The 18,786-nt window shown below is 38.5% G+C and overlaps 1 protein-coding gene across 2 annotated transcripts in view; it reads left to right on the forward strand.

Annotated features, from left to right (window-relative positions):
* Window positions 1-18,786, forward strand: part of EPHX2 (epoxide hydrolase 2) — a 3,146,492-nt gene that overhangs the window by 2,808,088 nt on the left and 319,618 nt on the right. For both annotated transcript variants that reach the window (XM_044062350.1, XM_044062351.1), the window contains exon 15: window positions 1,181-1,283. In XM_044062350.1, coding sequence (XP_043918285.1) covers window positions 1,181-1,283 — 103 coding nt within the window. The remainder of the gene's footprint in view (window positions 1-1,180; window positions 1,284-18,786) is intronic.

Consider the following 18,786-nt stretch of genomic DNA (forward strand, 5'->3'; position numbering starts at 1 on the left):
TGGGAATACTTATTTTTCACTGGAAGGAGATAATCTGTAGTACTGCATATTGTATTAAAACACACATTCCAGTCAAAGGTCACTTTGAGACTTCTAAGCATGGTGTACTACATAGTATATTAAACTCCTTGATTCAGTAATAACTGTTCCTCGTTTTGCCTGCTTGCCACACTCATAATGGAAAAAAATGCTGTCCAGGTATAAATTAGCATCAGATATGAAAATGTATATTTTTGAAAAAAAATTAAAAAGAATAATGTTCTTACGGAAAATGCACTGCATCAAAATGAGCTATACTTTCAACTGAAACATTTTGATGGGATATTTTCTGTAAGAGCTGCTTAGTGTAACAAAAATAAATAAATAAACAGTTACCTCACAGTCAGTACACATACCTGCTGTTCACACTGGTAAATTGCTGGGTCTTGATCAAGATCAAAGAAGTTAATGAAAAGTCTGCCCTGTTGGCTTAGCTGCTATGAAATCAATACTAACTCAGTACTAATGAAGCTTTAAAGATGACCAAAATTTAGCTTTTTCCTTTTCCACACAGTACTCTGACCTATCTACAATATGAACTTTCTTTAAACTACAATTCGAGACACAGTTGGGGAGCTATTCAGGATCATAAGGATTAGATCATCTGACTGGTACCTCCAGTTGCATCTCCGATGTAACTATGAATTACACCATATGGAAAAAAGTGCAAGGGTAGATTGAAATGAATAATGTACCATTATGATTTCAATAAAACAACAAAAAAAAGCATTTTCTTTTTTTATGCCAGGCTGTACTATGGTTTTAAAAAAGGGAAGGCACATGCCACTGCACCCAGACCTAAATCCAGCGGTGGGTTCAGGATGTACTTTCTTTTATAAATATTACAATTATTCCTTTTGCTGCTTGTTGTCATTGTGATTCATTGAAATCAATCAATTTGTCTAGCGGTCAGTTTATTAATGAGTGAAGATGGATAATAAATACTTTTTTCAATTTGTTCAGCTTTTGCATTAAAATTTCACATTTTTGTTTAATTTGTAACTCAGAATTCAATTGTCTTTTGTTGAAATTATTCTCATTCTTGTTTGTAGATGTTGTTATAAACATTTGTCAAATACTTTATGTGCTAAACTGATTAATTTGATTGCTGAAAATAAATATATTTCGTGGCACTTTTTAGGAGGTTTGCTAGTTGGAAGCCCAGAAAACCCTCCTCCAAGTCATATTCTTCCAGAAGCAGAGTTACAATACTATATTCAGCAATTCAAGAAAACTGGCTTCAGGTAAGAAGGAACATTTTAGAATATTAAGATCTGCTGTTTCTGCAGTGAGTACTGCTGTAACTTTAATACAACTGTGACTGTTTCTTCTTGTACAAACCATATGTATCCTGACTTATCATCATTGTCTAATATGCCTAATATAAAAAAACAAAATGATGCAGATGACAGTAACTGGTCAAACCAGGTGTGTGTGTGTGTGTGTGTGTGTGTGTGTGTGTGTGTGTGTGTGTGTGTGTGTATGTAAAGCTGCAAATACACACACACACACACACACACACAAACTCTCTCTCTCTCTGTATGTATATATGTGTATGTATATATATACATATACATATATATAATTATATATGTATATACATATATATATATATATATATATATATATATATATATACATATAAAATCTATCTATACACCAAAATTGAAATTGCTGAGACGAAAACAACAAATATTCACAACCATGAAACTGCAGAAGACCAAAAGTACAATTATGTTTTCTGTGCAGATCTCAGTGAATTCAGAATCAGGAAGTCTACCATTCTCCTCACTACAGTGCAATCTCAGAGTTGGAATGTATAATTTGAAGAGGGTGTTGGGAGGCTTGCCCCCCTGTATAAATATTAAAAACAATTATATTTGTAAAAAATAGTTTCAGTTATGTAATTCATCCTTTAGTCTGCATAGTGCTACATGTAAAGTAGCAGTATCACTTTAATATTTTGTGCTACATATATCCAAGTAGCGGAGAGTAATTTACGTATTACGTTTCCAGCAGTATCGGTGTTTCATATACAACAGTTAGGTTTAAAAAATATAGTGCAGTTTTGTCTGACATGGATAAACCAATGATTTTGAAACAGCTCTAAAAGTGAAAAACACTGGGTATGTAAGTAAAAAAGGGTGAGATCATTCCAAATATAGGGCGGTAACAGCAGCTATAACAAAAGATTTGAAGTTGTAATTTGTAAATTATAAAACGGATATAGTTATATTTTTCAATGAAACTGTGGTTTACAGTGATTTAAGTGGTTTGCTTTAAACACTGTTTAGTTTATAAATTTTAGATATGTGGTAGAGACGTTTTTGTATTTCTTTCAGACCAGTGTATATGGCTTCTGGTGTGTTTAGTAATATCTGCAGTTGTGTTTTCGATGTTATGCATTTCGTTGTTTTAAGTTTTCAATGTTTTGAACTTTCGGCTTTTTTGTCTCAACAATTCAAATTTGGAATTTTGTTAATTCGATCTACTGAAGCAGATCCATATATATATATATATATATATATATATATATATATATATATATATATATATGTAGAGAGAGAGAGAGAGATACGCACAAGCACACACACACACACACACACACACACACACACACACACACACACACACACACACACACACACATATATATACAAAGGGAATGTCCACATACATTTTTAGATGGAATAAATAAAAACTCAGTGGACCAGATTGTTAACTAGAAGAGTTGTAGTTGTCTAATCTAGTGCCCAGTGCCGTTCCAAGTTTGGTGCTCCTGAAGTATAAATTGTTTGGAAAAAATGTTCATTCTCCTAGTTTGGTCCTCCAAGCCCAAACCATTTCTGTTCTTCTCATTTTCTCAGTCTGTGCCCCTCAACTCTACGTAGATGAACAAAGGAGGAAAAAAGTTCTCTGGTTCTCTAGTTCTCTAGTGTTGTACTCTTCACCTCAGGAGGAAACCAAATCCACTTCTATGTTTCATTCCTGACAGCAAAAGCACTAATGGCATTCATTTAAGTGCTAGTACTAGCGATTGATCAGTGCCCTCCAGTCACAACTCCCTAACACCTTGCTTCTTGTGTCTCAGCCTGCTTTGCCTCATCCTAGTCACACATCTTTTTGTTAGGCCAACTGAAGGACAAAATGTTCTTCAACTGGTACCAACAAATGTAGTATCATCATGCAAAACTGCGTTAGTGACTTACTGTCTGATTGATACAATATTCTCAGTAGCTTAGTCTGTTAAATGCCTTGCTTGCAGAACATTTTGAGACACAGGGTGGGTTTGGCATAATGGTAAGGTATTTACCTCATAGACACAAGGTCCAAGGTTTAATTCTGTCCTTGGGTTATTGGCTAAGCTTAAAACGGCCCCTCAGAGCATTTAGTATTCACCTATGAACACATCACCCTGGACTCTTTAGTGGGAGGCTGGTATAATGTTTAAAGTGTTTACCTTACAGACACAAAGTGCAGAGTTTGATTCTTACATGGGGTAATTGTCTAGGCTTAAAATGGCCCACAAGGGCAGTTAGCCTAGTACTAGTCTATGATCCTATGAATGAGGAACTTTTTCCTTTAGTCTATCTAATCCCCTGAAACAAATATATTAGAATTCCAAGATTTCAAGTGCTTAAATCACTTCAGATTGTATGATAAATTCTAGAAGCTCACTTATAACAACAAAACCTGCAACATCCCCTCAACAGATAGAGTCAGATAGATTCTCAAAGGAGCTTTATACCCATATAAATGAAAGTATAGAATCTGCAATCCAATCCACAATGAAGATTCTCAAAGGAGATTAATACCCATATAAATGAAAGTATAGAATTTGCTATCCAATCCACAATGAATATTCTCAAAGGAGCTTTATACCCATATAAATGAAAGTATATAATTTGCAATCCCATCTGGATCCAAATACAATTTGAAATTTAAAAGTAAACCACAATAGTGGCCCTCTAACATAAATAAAATCCACAATGAAAGTGAAAAAAACTAATTAGAGTATGCAACAGATTTAAATACTGCTCCAAATCAAGGAAACTATTAGGAATTTGACTAATAATTAAAAAAGACCATTCGATTTACTAAGGAAGCCTATGAACTCAGGCTGGCATTTGAAGACAATCCCAGTGATAAATCCTTGTCTGATTATGCTATAAAACTAAGAAACAACATTCAACAATATACAGAACTCATACTAAATAGTAAAATCTTTTCAGACTTAGTGGACATTGAAAGTGCACTAACAAATGCATTTAGTGCATATTTCATCCTGTGATGACTATTCAATGCCAAACTGTGCCTGTATCTCTCACCTCCACCCTCATCATCACTAAATAACATATGCTGGAAGTGCTGGCCAAGACTAAGGACGCCTCCTACATGGAAGCAGGTAACATACCTGGGTATTTGCTAAATAGTCCTAAGCCTGCCCTGGTGGAACTTTTCTATAGGCTATTTAACTTTTATTAATAGACTTATTCCCAGAAGTATGGAGTATAACATTGATGATGCCACTCTACAAAGGCTGCCACAGTGCAAACCTGGGAAACTATAGGCCCTTTAACCTGTCAAGTTTCAGTTGTAAGGCTTTGATTGCTGTAGACATTAATAATCTCATTAAGATAGATCTAATACAATAGGTAGATCCTATCTAAAGACCCTATTCAACCTTCTTCAAAAAGGCAATATAAGCTATTGAAAGTTGTCAAACTATACACCCAGACTACTATGATTTGGCCAAGACATTTGAAGCATCTCCTATGCTGGCGTAATTAAAAAAAAGTAAATGCATTACAAACAGACGCTTATATGGTAAGCTGGCTGGAAAATTGGCTAAAAGACAGAGCCCACATTGTTCAAGTGCCACAGGCAATGTCAGAAAACATGAAGGTAACCAGTGGTGTCCGACAGGGTACAGTGCTAGAACTGTTTCTGTTTAGTATTTACTTATCTGACCTATAAACTAAAAAACAAGTCCTATTGCTGACCAGGTATGCAGATCACTACAGTATTGGAGTCATTGCTAAATCCACCTTTTGACACACAGAAGCTGTCTGATAGGAACATACAGTAATACATGCCAATTATAAATGCCTGGTACAGTGAAAATTGGCTTAAATTAAATGCTGCAAAATGCAGACAACCATCCTTCCCAGCATATAGCATTAACAATTCAAAATGAAATTGTAGTTAGACATCTTGGGACTTGGGTTCATAGTCCTTTGGTGATTATGTAACAGTGGCTGTTAGGAAATCCTTTTTGACACTGCTGATCACCAAGAGAATATCATCTGGATCTAAATATGTTACTTCCCCCTTATTCAACACTGATTAGTTCAACTATAGATTAAAATGCCCAGGGATGTACCTCGCCAGACATATCAAACAGTGAGATCGACCCAAGAGGTTCCTGACATTGGATAACTAGCTTAAAATCTCTAAGCTACCAGCAAATATCAGAAGCACTGTCCCTCTTTTGTGTGGCTTGTAGGCTCCTCAGTGGAGACCTATGTCTTGCCTTCTGAACAGCTGGGTACCCAGTAGTTAAGGATCTCCTGTATCTTTACAAATCAAACAGTCGCACAAATGCAATAACAAGGGATTTTAACCTTCTTCGGCAGATCAAGCAGCACATTAGAGAGTGAGATTCATTGCTCAGTAAATCTTTCACCTGAGGAATAGACTCCTCCATAGGTAAAGCAGTAATTTACACTATCACCCTACATGTGGTGCCAAGATAATTGGATAGTATTCATCCATAACAGGGAGATGCGGTCTAGAGATGGAACTGGCAAGGTGCAGTGGTTGCAAGACTTGGTAGCCTTGAACTTTCACTGATTCATAGCTAGATGGTGTTTAATGTTTTTAGTTACACTGTATCCTATAAACTGGCACTATTCCATGTCATAAGTATTTGGGGAAAGTTATTTCTTCAGTGACCTCTACTGCACCCTTTCCTTTATCATGAATCAAACAAGCTAGAACTGTTTTATTACAATTACAAGTGAGACCTAGGAACCTTTTAGAATCTTTGAGTAGGATTAACATATGTGGTACTGTATTATCCATGGGATGTGGAATGAGAATGCAGTCATCTGCTGAAAGTCATAACAATGACCTTCCTTTCTTGTCCCTCTGCCTCCCAGTCTCTGTAGCTTCAGATGAACTTTTACCAAGAACTCTTTAATAGCTAAGATATAATCTTGGGGTGAAAGGGTAAGCACGTTTTATACCATGCTGAGATGGGGCTTCTTCTAACCATAAGACAATAGGACAGCTGTTGTGTTATGATATAGGGCTGTTGCCCTGCTAAAAAAATCTCTGAACTTTCTGTTCTATAAGGTCATAAAAATAAACTTCCATTCTGTAAACTGAAAAGCTTTTTGCAAATCAGAGAGAGCATTGTCTGCATAAAGTATAAGAGCTCACTACGTATTTACACGCTGTTAACCTCTAAAGAGCAACTGCTTGACGAGAATGTATACCTCATAGAAATACCTGGTCCAGGCATTAGTTACAAGTTTTCTAGAATCTTTGTGTCCATCTTGATAATCAACATAGGTATATAATTACCTATATCAAATACATTTATTTTCCTTTCTGTAGTGTACTTGTTCTGGCATTAATACTATAAGTAACACTTTTTCCCTCTTTTTATATCACTACTTCTTCTTCTATTAACATTTTGGCTAACCCTGTTTATCCAGTTCCCTAGAAATCTACAAGAAAACCATGAGGATTGCAGGCCTTCCACATTTAATACATTTAATAGTCCTGTGCATGCTTTCTAAACTGATGTCAGCTTCCAACATCTGTTTTTCTTGCTGAGTCAAAAAATATTTGGAGGTATTATCCTCAGCTTCCTCATTTGTTTCTCTTGTTGTACATAGTGATTTATAAAAAAGATAAAGTTAGTTGTAATTTCATTACACTTAAAAGTAATGCCTTCTTTCTGCTCTGGACTCCGTGATCATTTGTTCCTTACTCCATCTGTTACAGCACCACGCTACATACTTTGCTATGCATCTCCTTTTATTCACCAGATGCCACATCTTCCAACACTTACACTTTTGTATAGTTTCTTATCAGATGAAGTACCTTTTTCCTAAGAAAAGCCCTTCATTTTGTGGCATTCATGCTTGAAGTATCAGAGCATTGCTCCTATTGTTGGATTACCTTTAGTTAAATTTCCAATTCCATGATTTTTTCCTTCCATTTTTTTCTGTTCCTACTTTCTGTTGCTATAATCTTTACTAAAAGTGCTACCTCATCTCCATCCCACCAGCTCAGTACCTTCTGCTTTCGCAGTGATTTAGTTGCTGTTGTCTTTTCTGCCACCTCTAGGAATACATTTCACTGGAAGACTTCTATCCATTTATATTGTGTCTATCTGTCCATCTCAGTCCATGAGATGACCCTTCAGTAGCTGAAATTATTATATAAAGATATCAGTGAGTGTTCTGATAAGTAACTATCTAGCATATCTGTCTTATGAAATGCATCTTAAACGATGGTTTCCCCCAGAAGAGTAGTTTAGCCATCTAGCTTGTTTTTCCACTAACAACAAGAATGTGTATTGCCTTTATAACTGCTGAAGTCCCCTCCAGAGATCAGACCAGTCTGCTGTGACCAGATTCTTTAGCATGTAATTGAGTTCATATAGAGGTCTTTCTTACAGGTTCTTAGGTAGGTACTAGGCTATTGGCCCAAGGGCCTAAGTAAGCCTAGCCAACAAGGTTCTCTGGCTTATGCCACCCGAGAAAGTTAATTTACTGTGCCCCTGTCGAGCAGACCCACAGAAGTTATCCCCGGGGTGTATTTCCTATTTCCCATCCACTCATCAAGATTTTTCTTGAAGAGTGCTAATGAGGAACTTTGGTTGACATAGATGGGTAGCTTGTTCCAGAGTATAGGAAGTCACTGTGACAGGAATCTATCCCTCCAGCATGTCCTGTTTATTGTGGTGACAAGGTTTAGGTCCCTAGAGCATGTAGCTCAGAGGGATTGGGATTTCTTTAGTTATAGCATGTCCAACAGCTCTGGGTTTAACATAGCTTTATATGTTAAGCAGAGATCTCATCGGAGTAGGCAATATGCTACAGAGTAACGCTGGAGTTGTTTGAGATGGTCAGTGTAGGGCATCTGTTTGAGGTCAATAATCCTCTTTGTGAGGTACATCTGTGGCCTTTCCAGCTGCTGCAGATGTCTTGTGAGGTACATTCCAAAAGAGGCATTGTACTCTATAATGGATCTAATGAGTGCCAAGTAGAGGGGAACAATGACCTCTTTTTTCCTGGATGAGAACCCTTTTGTGATGAGGTGTGCCACATAGAAAGATTTTCTGACTACTGTGGTGATGTGATTATCAAAGGAGAGACTACTGTCCACCTGGGTCCCAAGGTCTCTTATCACACATTCGGTGTTAAGTAGACTGCCATTTATGCAGTAGTTCATGGGTACAGAGTTTTTACCAAAGGGGATGACAATGCACTTTTTGGCATTGAGCTTGAGGCCATGCCTCTGACACCAGGCATCTGTCTAAATAAGGCCCTTCTGTATAATATCAACATAATTTGGGGACTCGACTATGGCTCCTAGTTTGCAGTCATCTGCAAACTTCATTAGCCAGAGGCCTTCTGTGTTAGCCTGTACTTCAGAGAAGTAGATACCAAACAGGAGAGGTCCCAGGACTGAACCCTGTTGTACTCCACTTGTCACTGGTTTGAAGTCAGATTTGGAGTCTGCAACTTTTACAGTGTGGTTCTGTCAGTGAGCCAGTTGGCATCCCATCTTGTGATGTAGGGATTTATACCTAGTTTTGTGAGTTTAGCTATAATTCCAGAATGGGGGATGGTGTCAAAATCCTTGGCGAGGTCAAGATAGGCTGTGTGAACCACCTTACCCTCATCTATGGCTTTGGTGACTGCCTGAAAGAAGTCGATCATGTTCAGAAGGCATGATCTGCGTTTCACAAACCTGAACTGGGTGGGATCCAGAGTTTGGAGGTTACCAATGTCTTTGTTTCTGAGTTCCATGATGATACGTTTCATGGCCTTGCAGACCAGGCTCATCAGGCTAATAGGGCGATAGTTCCCAGGATCAGTGGTGGCTCCCCCTTTGTGGAGTGGGATAACTGTTGCTGTGCGCCATTTAGTGGACACAAAGCCTGACATGAGACTATGATTGAACATGGTGCTTAGGTGGGCAGCCAGTTTGTTCTGAAGTTCATGTAAAACGCAGCCTGGGATGCTGTCCAGTCCCATGGATGCTGTGTTTTAGGTTTTAGAGAGTGCAGCTTTTACCTTCATAGATGTGATTACAGGGACTCTGCATTCTTCCTATATAGATATGGGCCCTTTAGGGGGTGGGGGTGGGGTAAAGTTAGCACTGAACCTATCTGCCAGGATGTTGGCAATATCAGTTGGTTCTGTAATATTCGTGCCATTGTGCTGTAACTCAGAGCAGATCTGGGTGTTGCCATTGAGATTCTTGACATAGCTATAGAATGCTTTGTGTTTGCCCTTAGAATCAGTGGTGATTTTGTTTTCATAGCTAGCTTTGGAGGATCTTATAAGGGATCTCAGCTTTTTACTGAGGCTGACCAGAGAGCTCCTTCACTCATGGGATTTTACTCTCTTTTGCAGCTGTTTCTTCCTTCTGTTGTAGAGTTTGTTTATGGCAGGCGACCACCAGATTGGCTTCCTTTTTTTGTAGGATAGTGTCTTGGTTCTGCTTAGGATAGTACGACCCATGCACTTGTGTAAATGCTTATAGAGTGCATTTGTGCAGGATTCAGCAGTCACAACTGTATTGTCCATCTGCATGGGTGTCATGAAGTTCACAACTCCTGTCTTAAGAAGCATGAAGTTGGCTTTGGAGAAATGTTTTACTGTAGTTTCCTTAATGGTGGGTGGGGGTGGGATGCGGATATCTAGGGTGATTAGTTTATGGTCGGATCTGACCAATGAGGAGTTGACCTCAGGTGTGGAACACCAGTCACTCATGTTGGTAATGACTACGTCTAGGATATTGTTGCCCCTGGTGGGGGTGTTGATAAGCTGATCCAGGGCATTAGAATTTATGAATTCCAGAAAGCCTTGATCAAAGGATTTGGTACATGAGTAGTTTTCCCAGTTAATGGTGGGGTAGTTAAAATCATCCATTATTAGGGTGTTTGGCTGAACCCTAATAATTTCCAGTATATCAAGAAAAGAGGAGTGTGAATCCTGGGGGATGGTGTGGGATCTGTAGCTAGCTACAATTTGGATTGCCGTTTTGCCCAGAATTAGTTGCACTTGGATAACCTCGGATGCATTATGCTGCGCAACTAGCCTGGAGGTGTGGATATCCTTAATGAATATTGACACACCTCCCTCTGCCTTTGATGTTCTGGTCCAGGTTAAATGGCCAAAAAGTGTGGTATGAGTTATAACCTGGTAATGCAGGGATTGCTCTCTAGAGCCTTGGACCAGGTCTCAGTCACTGCACAGATATTGATGATATCGATGTTCCCCATTTTAAGGACTGCCTTGAGTGAGTGCATTTTGCGATTCAGACTTCTAGCATTGAGTAGCATTACCCTCAATTTTTGCTTGCCTGTTGCTGTTGCGGTGGTGAATTTGTCATTTGTACCTTGCCTAAAAAAGGCACTATAGAGGCAGCAAGAGTCTTAGCCAGTATCTGGAATCACAGGTGCAGGCCATCTCTGGCAAAGCATTATGGTCTGTCGACCATGTCATCCCAGGCAGACAGATACTGGATCCCCTTAGAATGACACCAGAAGCTTAGCCAATTGTTGAAGTCAATCATTTTGCCCTTGTACTGTGGTATCATTCTGGGTGATGGCAGGATGCTACTCAGGGCTAGGGACATACCTGCCTGGGCTACAAGATCAGAGAGCTCTTTCATGTCTCTTTTCATGTAGTCCAGGGAGGTGCATCTCAGGTCGTTCACACCAACATGGACAATGACAGAGTCAAATTTGTACTTGTTGTGGAGTGGCCTGAGTGCGTGGGTTATGTGGTGGGTTCTGGCACCTGACAGGCAGCTGACAGTAACCTTCTCCTTGTTTAGCCTGGTGAGTGGGACATCAGTGTGCCTGACTATAGAGTCACCTGTGACTAGTGTGTTGGGTACGTCGGTTTGCTTTATGGGCTGTGGTTTATTGGCACACTGAGTCTGTTGGCTATGTGTCATTTGGGTTGTGTTGGGGGTAGAGTTTGCTTGCATTTCTGCTTTGGAGGTCTCTTTTGCTTCAGCAGATTATTATTGAGAGCCTGTGCAAATGTTTTTGTGTTTCTATGTGTGGATTTTGGTGGTGTAGATTTAGTGGGACTATGTGATGAGTGTGGTGTGGTGCAAGTGTTTACCTTCTACTCTTGGCTGTCAAGTTCAGTCTTGGTTGGAAAGAGCTTTACCTTCAGTTTGGCTAGATAAGTGCATCTCTCACAGGTTGTGGTGTTGGGTGGTAGGAGGAGAGGGTTGTCTGTGTACATGAGGCAATTGCTACACTTTCTCAAGTTGCCCAGATTCATCAGATAGACAGGAGAGAAGACTGGGAGCTGACACTTTGACGTGCCAGAATAAAAAAAATACTTTCCTCCAGACAAGTGAGGAAAGTGAGTATAAGAGCTGTTTTTCTCTAAGCAAGTGAGGAAAGTAAGTACAAAAATTGTTTTCCTCTAGGTAAAGAGGAAGGTTGAGTGCTGTAGCAATTTGTAGCTTATTTAGTGCTAACTACAAGTTCTGAACAAGTTCTGAGCATGAATAAGCAAATTCAAGTGCTAAAACTAAGAATCTGTACTTGGATCTTGTGATAGATAGGCTACCTAGTGCTTATCACTCCCACTGATAAGCTAGAATGCTTCCCTGTAACGCAGAAAGGCTTGTGGGGGAGGGCTCAGAAGCTTACAAACAGTCCTGGATACAGAAAATATGTATCTGGACTAGACTAGTTACAGGAAAGGTGGGAAACAAGCGCAAACACAGGCTTTTAAACCAGAAAGTTGAAAGAGATGGAAAAACTCCCAAACAGCCAATAAACTACAATTTCTGGGCCAGAAACCACTCTTGTGGTAGATAGGCTACCTAGTGCTTACCACTCCCACTGATAAGCTAGAAAGCTTCTCTCCAACACAGAAAGGCATGGGGGGCTCAAAAGCATACAAGCAGTCCTGGATACAGCAAATCTCTATCTGGACTAAACTAGTTACAGGAAAGGTGGGAAACAAGTGCAAATGCAGGCTTTTAAAACCACAAAGTTGAAAGAGATGGAAAAACTGCCCAAGCAGCGAATAAACTACAATTTCTGAACCAGAAACCACTCTTGTGGTAGATAGGTTACCTAGTGCTTACAACTTCCACTGATAAGCTAGAAGGCTACTCATAAACAGTCCTGGATACAGCAAATCTGTATATGGGCTAGTCTAGTTACAGGAAAGGTGGGAAACAAGTGTAAATGCAGGCTTTTAAACCAGAAAGTTGAAAGAGATGGAAAAACTGCCCAAGCAGCCAGTAAACTACAATTTCTGGGCCAGATACTACTCATGTGGTAGGTAGGTTACCTAGTGCTTACCATTCCCACTGATAAGCTAGAAGGCTTCCCTCTAACACAGAAAGGCTTGGGGGGCTCAGAAGCCTACAGACAGTCCTAGATACAGCAAATCTGTATATGGGCTAGTCTAGTGATAGGAAGGGCAGGAATCAAGCTTAGAATTTGTTTTGGAAAGTGGAAAGGGGGAAAGGAGAAACAGAAGATATTTCAAAATTAAGGACTTAAGTGGCTTGCCCTTCACAAATGTTCTCTCTGTATTAGGTAGAATGAACTAGTGACACTAGACTAGAATAGAGCTGCGATAGAGCTGAACAGATGAGACTGGTAGGAGTGTCTGAAGTCAAAATATGATCTCACTGTACTCAGTTTTGTGAGCAAATGAGATAGACCCAGGAGGAGTGTTCAAACACAAATTTACAGGAGGCGCGGGCAATTCCAAAGCCACCAAGATGAATATCAGAACAAGAACAGGGAGGGCGAGTGGGAATCTAACTGCAGAGACAGGGAACACAGTATGCTGTGAAACAATTAAATAGAAAAATAAATAACTACAGAGAGACACAGACCACAATATTCAATGAAAACAATTAAATACACAGAAAAATAAAATGCAGTTCAATCGTTAACACTGCAAGTTTGTACTTAACTCAGCTAGTAATGCATTTAATTGTAGGTATCTAGCAGAAGCCAAACAGTTCAGATATTGAGCAGTAATAAATTCAAAGATATGTTACTAACATTCATAAATACAGAGAAACCCTCTAGGCTAAGAGTTTAACACTGAATATCAATGAAGTGAAACACAATAGCCCCCACTAACTGCAGAGATAGTGAGAGACCACAGTATTCTATGAAACAATTAAATAGAAAAATAAATAACTACAGAAAGACACAGACCACAATATTCAGTGAAACAATTAAATACTCAGAATTATAAAATGCAGTACAATCTTTAACACTGCAAGTTTGTACTTAGCTCAGCTACTAATGCAGTTGATTGTAGGTATGTAGCAGAAGCCAAACAACTCAGATATTGAGCAGTAATAAATTCAAAAATATGTGACTAACACTTATAAATGCAGAGAAACCCTCTAGGCTAAGAGTTTAGCACTGAATATATATGAAGTGAAACACAATAGCCCACAATAACTGCAGAGACAGAGAAATGCCACAGTATTCTATGAAACAATTAAATAGAAAAATAAGTAAGTACAGAGAGACCCAACCACAATATTCAATGAAACAATTAAATACACAGAAAAATAAAATGCAGTACAATCTTTAACACTGCAAGTTTGTATTTAACTCAGCTAGTAATGCAGTTGACTGTAGGTATGTAGCAGAAGCCAAACAACTCAGATATTGAGTAGTAATAACATTTTATAAAATGTTTTCTTTTTGATATTTTAATGCTGTAATACAATCCCCTCCACTCATTTCATATATTACATATCTCTCTATTTGTTTGCATGGCTGGGGTGCCTTCTGTGCGGAGTCTGCATGTCCTCCCTGTGGTCGTGTAGGTTTCCTCCAGCTGCTCAGGTTTCATCCCACATCCCAAAGGCATGCTGTAGGTGGATTGGACACTCTAAATTGGCCCTTGGTGTGAATACGTGCAGGTGTGTGCCTTCTGTGGAAGGTTGGGCACTGGCCTGGCAACTCAACACCGTAAAACTCCACTGCCAATCATGAGTGGACAGATGATCCACTGTGGTGACCCCTAACACGGAAAAAGCCAAAAGAAGAAGTAAATACAATTGTATTATATTCAGACATTACAGATATAAAACATTATGACACTTCTATCGTACAGAGATTTTTCATTTGGGCAGAGGTATAAAGAGCAGTAAAAATGCAACCTTGTGTCATATTTAAATAATGATAATTATATATTGTAAACAGTAAGAAACATAGATGCAGTAATGTGCAAGGAAAAGATCCTGTTGATAAACGGGAAAAATAAGGAAGACAGCTGTTAGTAAGGAATATATAATTAGAAGTAAAAATTATCTGAGGTGGGAGATAAGAAAATAGAAGGATTAGGTAATTAGTAAGTGATCAAGATGGGAAGGGAAGGCTATGTTGGGAAGGAGGTTGGGTTTAGATAAAAGAAGAGCAGAATAAGACATAAGATGAGTTAAATGGGAGTTGATAAGGTATGAGTTGAGGGAATGTATAAAAAGGAGAATGAGAAAAGAAGGAGTAGTAGGATAGGGTAGAGAGTTCAGGGGGATTTATACAATGACATGTCCAGGTAGTTTTTAGGTAGCCTTTTAGGGCTTTCATGAATTCATATGTCTGATTTATTTTTCTTAGGGACAAGGAAAGCTTGTTCCATGACATGGCTGGTAAGTAGCTATACATTTTTTGTCCAGACGATCTTTTGGGTTTGTAAATTTGTAGCTGACATTGATCAGTGCTCCTAAGTGTTCTAAGTTGGGTATAGAGGGAGACTAGACAGGAAATGACAGGGTAAACAAAGGGTTTGTACAGAATAGGATGGATGATAGTAAGTTGAGAAAGTAGAAGATGGTGAGAGAATTCTAACTAGTTTAGTGTCTTGAGAGCAAGACGGTGATGAGATTTAGTTGGCTGGTTTGAAGCAAATCTAGCTACTTTATTATAGGTAGCTTCATGTTTAGTGAGGAGGTTGGATTGTAAGCTAGTTAAGATTTGTGAACTATTAAGGAGGAGGTAAGCATGGGCAAGTGTCAGTTGAGATTCATTTGATAGGAAGTTTATTTCTTTATAGTAAGCCTAGTTTTGATGTTTTTTTTTGATGCAGTGGAACACATGAAGATCAAGTTTAAGTTGGTCATCTATGATGGCACCAAGAAGCTTAGTATGAGTTTCGACCATAGTGATTACATTGTTAAGGGATGTAATGATGAATGTGGATTTGTGGTGGAACAGTGATTTGGGGACGAAAAGTAGAAATTTAGCCTTTTTTGGGTTCAGTATGAGTTGATTATTGGAGAGCCATTATTCAATAAGGTTGAATGATTTTTGTGTAAAGGTATGCTAGTCAGAGAGGGTATCAGAAGTAGTGATGACTGTGGAGTCATTGGCATACTCTATAAGGGATGACTGTAGACAGCAGGTGTACAGATGGTTTATAAAGATGCTGAAAAGTAAGGGACCAAGTACTGATCCTTGAGGGACTCCCATCTTGATGGGGAGGAAGGTGGATAGAGAGTAGAGCCATTTAACAGCTTGTTTTCTGTTGGAGAGATAGCATTAGAGCCAATGGGACCTAGTTGAAGTAGTGAAAGAGTAAATAGAGAAATATAGTCTTAGAATAGAAAATGAAATAATAAGTTGCAATTATTCTAAGAAAAAACAAAGAAAACAGCCTATTTGCAAGGGATAATTATTGGAGAACAGTGGGCTGGGAGTGGATATGAGACTTGTGTGGGGGGGTAGAGAGTAGTGTGCTCACCACAACTTCTACCTCTAAGCTTTTAGTTGGAAAAACCATATGCCCTCCCATTGTTCTCTTCTAAATCACTTATCCAATGTCTCTTCCCAATCTTTTCTAACCTCCTTTGATAGATTCATATAGTTATCATGCAATATTTTATATGGCCTATTAATTGTTCCTTTTTAAACAGCAGCTTTGGTTCTAGATTTAGCTAAAAAGTGGACCACAACAGGTCTTTCACATAGGATTCCCCTATCTGTTTCTCTTTGTCTGTACTTTGATATCAATCCCTGATAGAGAAGACAGTTTCTAGTCTGCAGTCCAAATGTCATCTTGGCCTCTTCCTAGTCTGTTACCTTTCCCACTCCCTAGTTATTTGTTCCCAAGGCCTTGGTTTCTTTGCCTGTTTTCTCCAGTAAATTCCAGCCACATCTTGCCTATTCTCTTTACCCTTAATTGCAGTAATCCCAATCTGCAGAATCTCCTTTCTTCATTCTTGAGATATCTTAGTTCATAGACTACTTAAGCAATAACCCATGACTAGTTGTGGATATGACAGAATTAACCCTCATTTGGCATACTTTAATCATGAGAGCGAAGCCCCAATAATTAAACTAAGCCAACTGTGGGTTAATCCTGTGATACTCACACCCAGTCATGTGTTATTACTATTATACAATGACATTATTTAAGAAAGAAATTGCTTATCTTTCTTAAGAAATGTCTTTGTATAATTGTGCTGTAGTGTTCCTCTGTGTTCTTCCATGTTTGCTAATGTACTGCTCATGTGAATGGGAGTTACGTTCCCATTCTTGCACAGTATGTCAGTGCTATCCAGGAAAACCAATGACTTTTCACTATTGCTATTTTTTTTTTCTTGCCTTGCTATTATGGGCTCTTATTGCAAAAATGTAGACAAAGCCCAACATAATGGAGGGAACAAAGGTGCAAAAATAGTGATAGACTTTATTGTTGTTTTAAACTTAGAATGTTACTGCAACAGGTGGTTTTGTGTCAGTGTGCATTTTTCTGAAGGATTTGTGTCTTTCGGCTTTCGGTTAGGGGTCGCCACAGCGGAACTCCAGTCCACTAATAATTGGCAGTAGATATTTACGTACTGGATTGCCGGGCTTAACGCACAACCTTCAATGAAAGAAGGCCCATTCATGCATGTCGCCACACAGAAGACGCTCTTAACTGAGAATCGAACGGGCAACGTCTAACTATGAGGAGACAACGCTACCGCAGCACCACCACCGCAGTGCATTTTTCTGAAGGATATGAAGTGTAAACCTCAAATGGCTTGTCAAAGAACTACATTTTTAGGAGGAAGAGATCAAAAACTGTGTGGCAAAAATCTTGATATTCTGCAAAAATCTGGACAGTTGAGAGGTACGACATTCTGCTGAGACTTTAGGTTGTATATTGCAGAAATACTGGGAAAATCAGCTATGTTTTGTTTTTCTTTAGTTTTGCAGAACTTACCTGATTTTTCTTGCATTCTGGTATGCCCTGTAAGGTTATGCCAACAGAAAAGTCTGTCTACTCAATGGTAATTTAGTGGATGGACTTTTTTCTGTTGGTATACTCTCATTTTATAGTGGGCACGCTGGTTGGGCTGTCCCATCAGCGTGCATGTTTTTGAATAGCAATGCACCATTATTGTATAATATTCTGTATGTTGGTTGTTCTTCTTAAAGGGGCATTATCTCAGATTTTTGCTAGTGGAGTTTGTTTGCATTTTAGTGCAGCGTAAGTCACATGTTCACCTAGAGGCAAGATTTTCAAAGACCTTTTTAGCATACTGCAGGTCAGATTGCACAGTCTCAATGGAGGTTGTTTATAGGAAGTACTAAGAGTTTACAGTTGCAGTATTCCCTTTTGTAGTTTCCTTCCCCCACTCATGAACAATTAGATTGGCAGAACAACTGGATTTTACTCAGCTAGAGATGCTATCTTCTCACACACAGACCTGGAACTTGTTTAGCAATTAAATGATATCTACTTTATTATGTACTTGTTTTGGCAAAACTGTGTCTAATAATTATTCAAACCAAGGCAATAGTATTTTAGTTTCATGCTTGTTGCTACAAATCATTTTTACCCTCCACTGGCAATTATTTTTATATGGTCTATTTGTTAGTGCTGCTTGTTGTTGCGTTCATGTAGGCACAGTTTTATAATTATACAGATTTTCCCTCATTTTACAGCACAGCATTACTTTGGACAGTTGTGCCTTGAAAATAAACCTGTTGAGAAGCAAATGTCCAAATATTCTAAAAGAATAAAATATTTTGCATCTTTCCTCTAAAAATGTCATGCAGCTTTGGAACTGAATCTAACCTCGTTCTAAAAGTATTTTCTCATTAGCTGATGATGTGCCCTTTAGTAATGACAGCATAACTATCTGAATTTCTTTTCTTATTTTTTTCTACCATTCATTGTGGTAAAATGTTTTGAACCGTCACATCTTTCCTGAATGTTTGACTTAAGTATAGTTAATTTACACTGATAAGCATTTGAAAGTTGAAGCAAATGTAGTCTATACATTTCCCATATACTATTCAGTACCATTCCTAGTATATTACACTAGGTAATTACAGGGGTACTTTTCACTAAGGCAGTAAAAATCAAGTGCCGCAACCCAAATCTCATGACCCTATATTTCTACAAGTTATAGTTGCTATTTTTCTATGTATGTATGTAACACATAAACTATGCTTAACATTCATGTGGTTTAAAAAACAATAGCCTGTAC

Source organism: Protopterus annectens, chromosome 2.part1, assembly GCF_019279795.1.
Source record: "Protopterus annectens isolate FY-2018-M chromosome 2.part1, PAN1.0, whole genome shotgun sequence".
Lineage (NCBI taxonomy): Eukaryota > Metazoa > Chordata > Ceratodontiformes > Protopteridae > Protopterus > Protopterus annectens.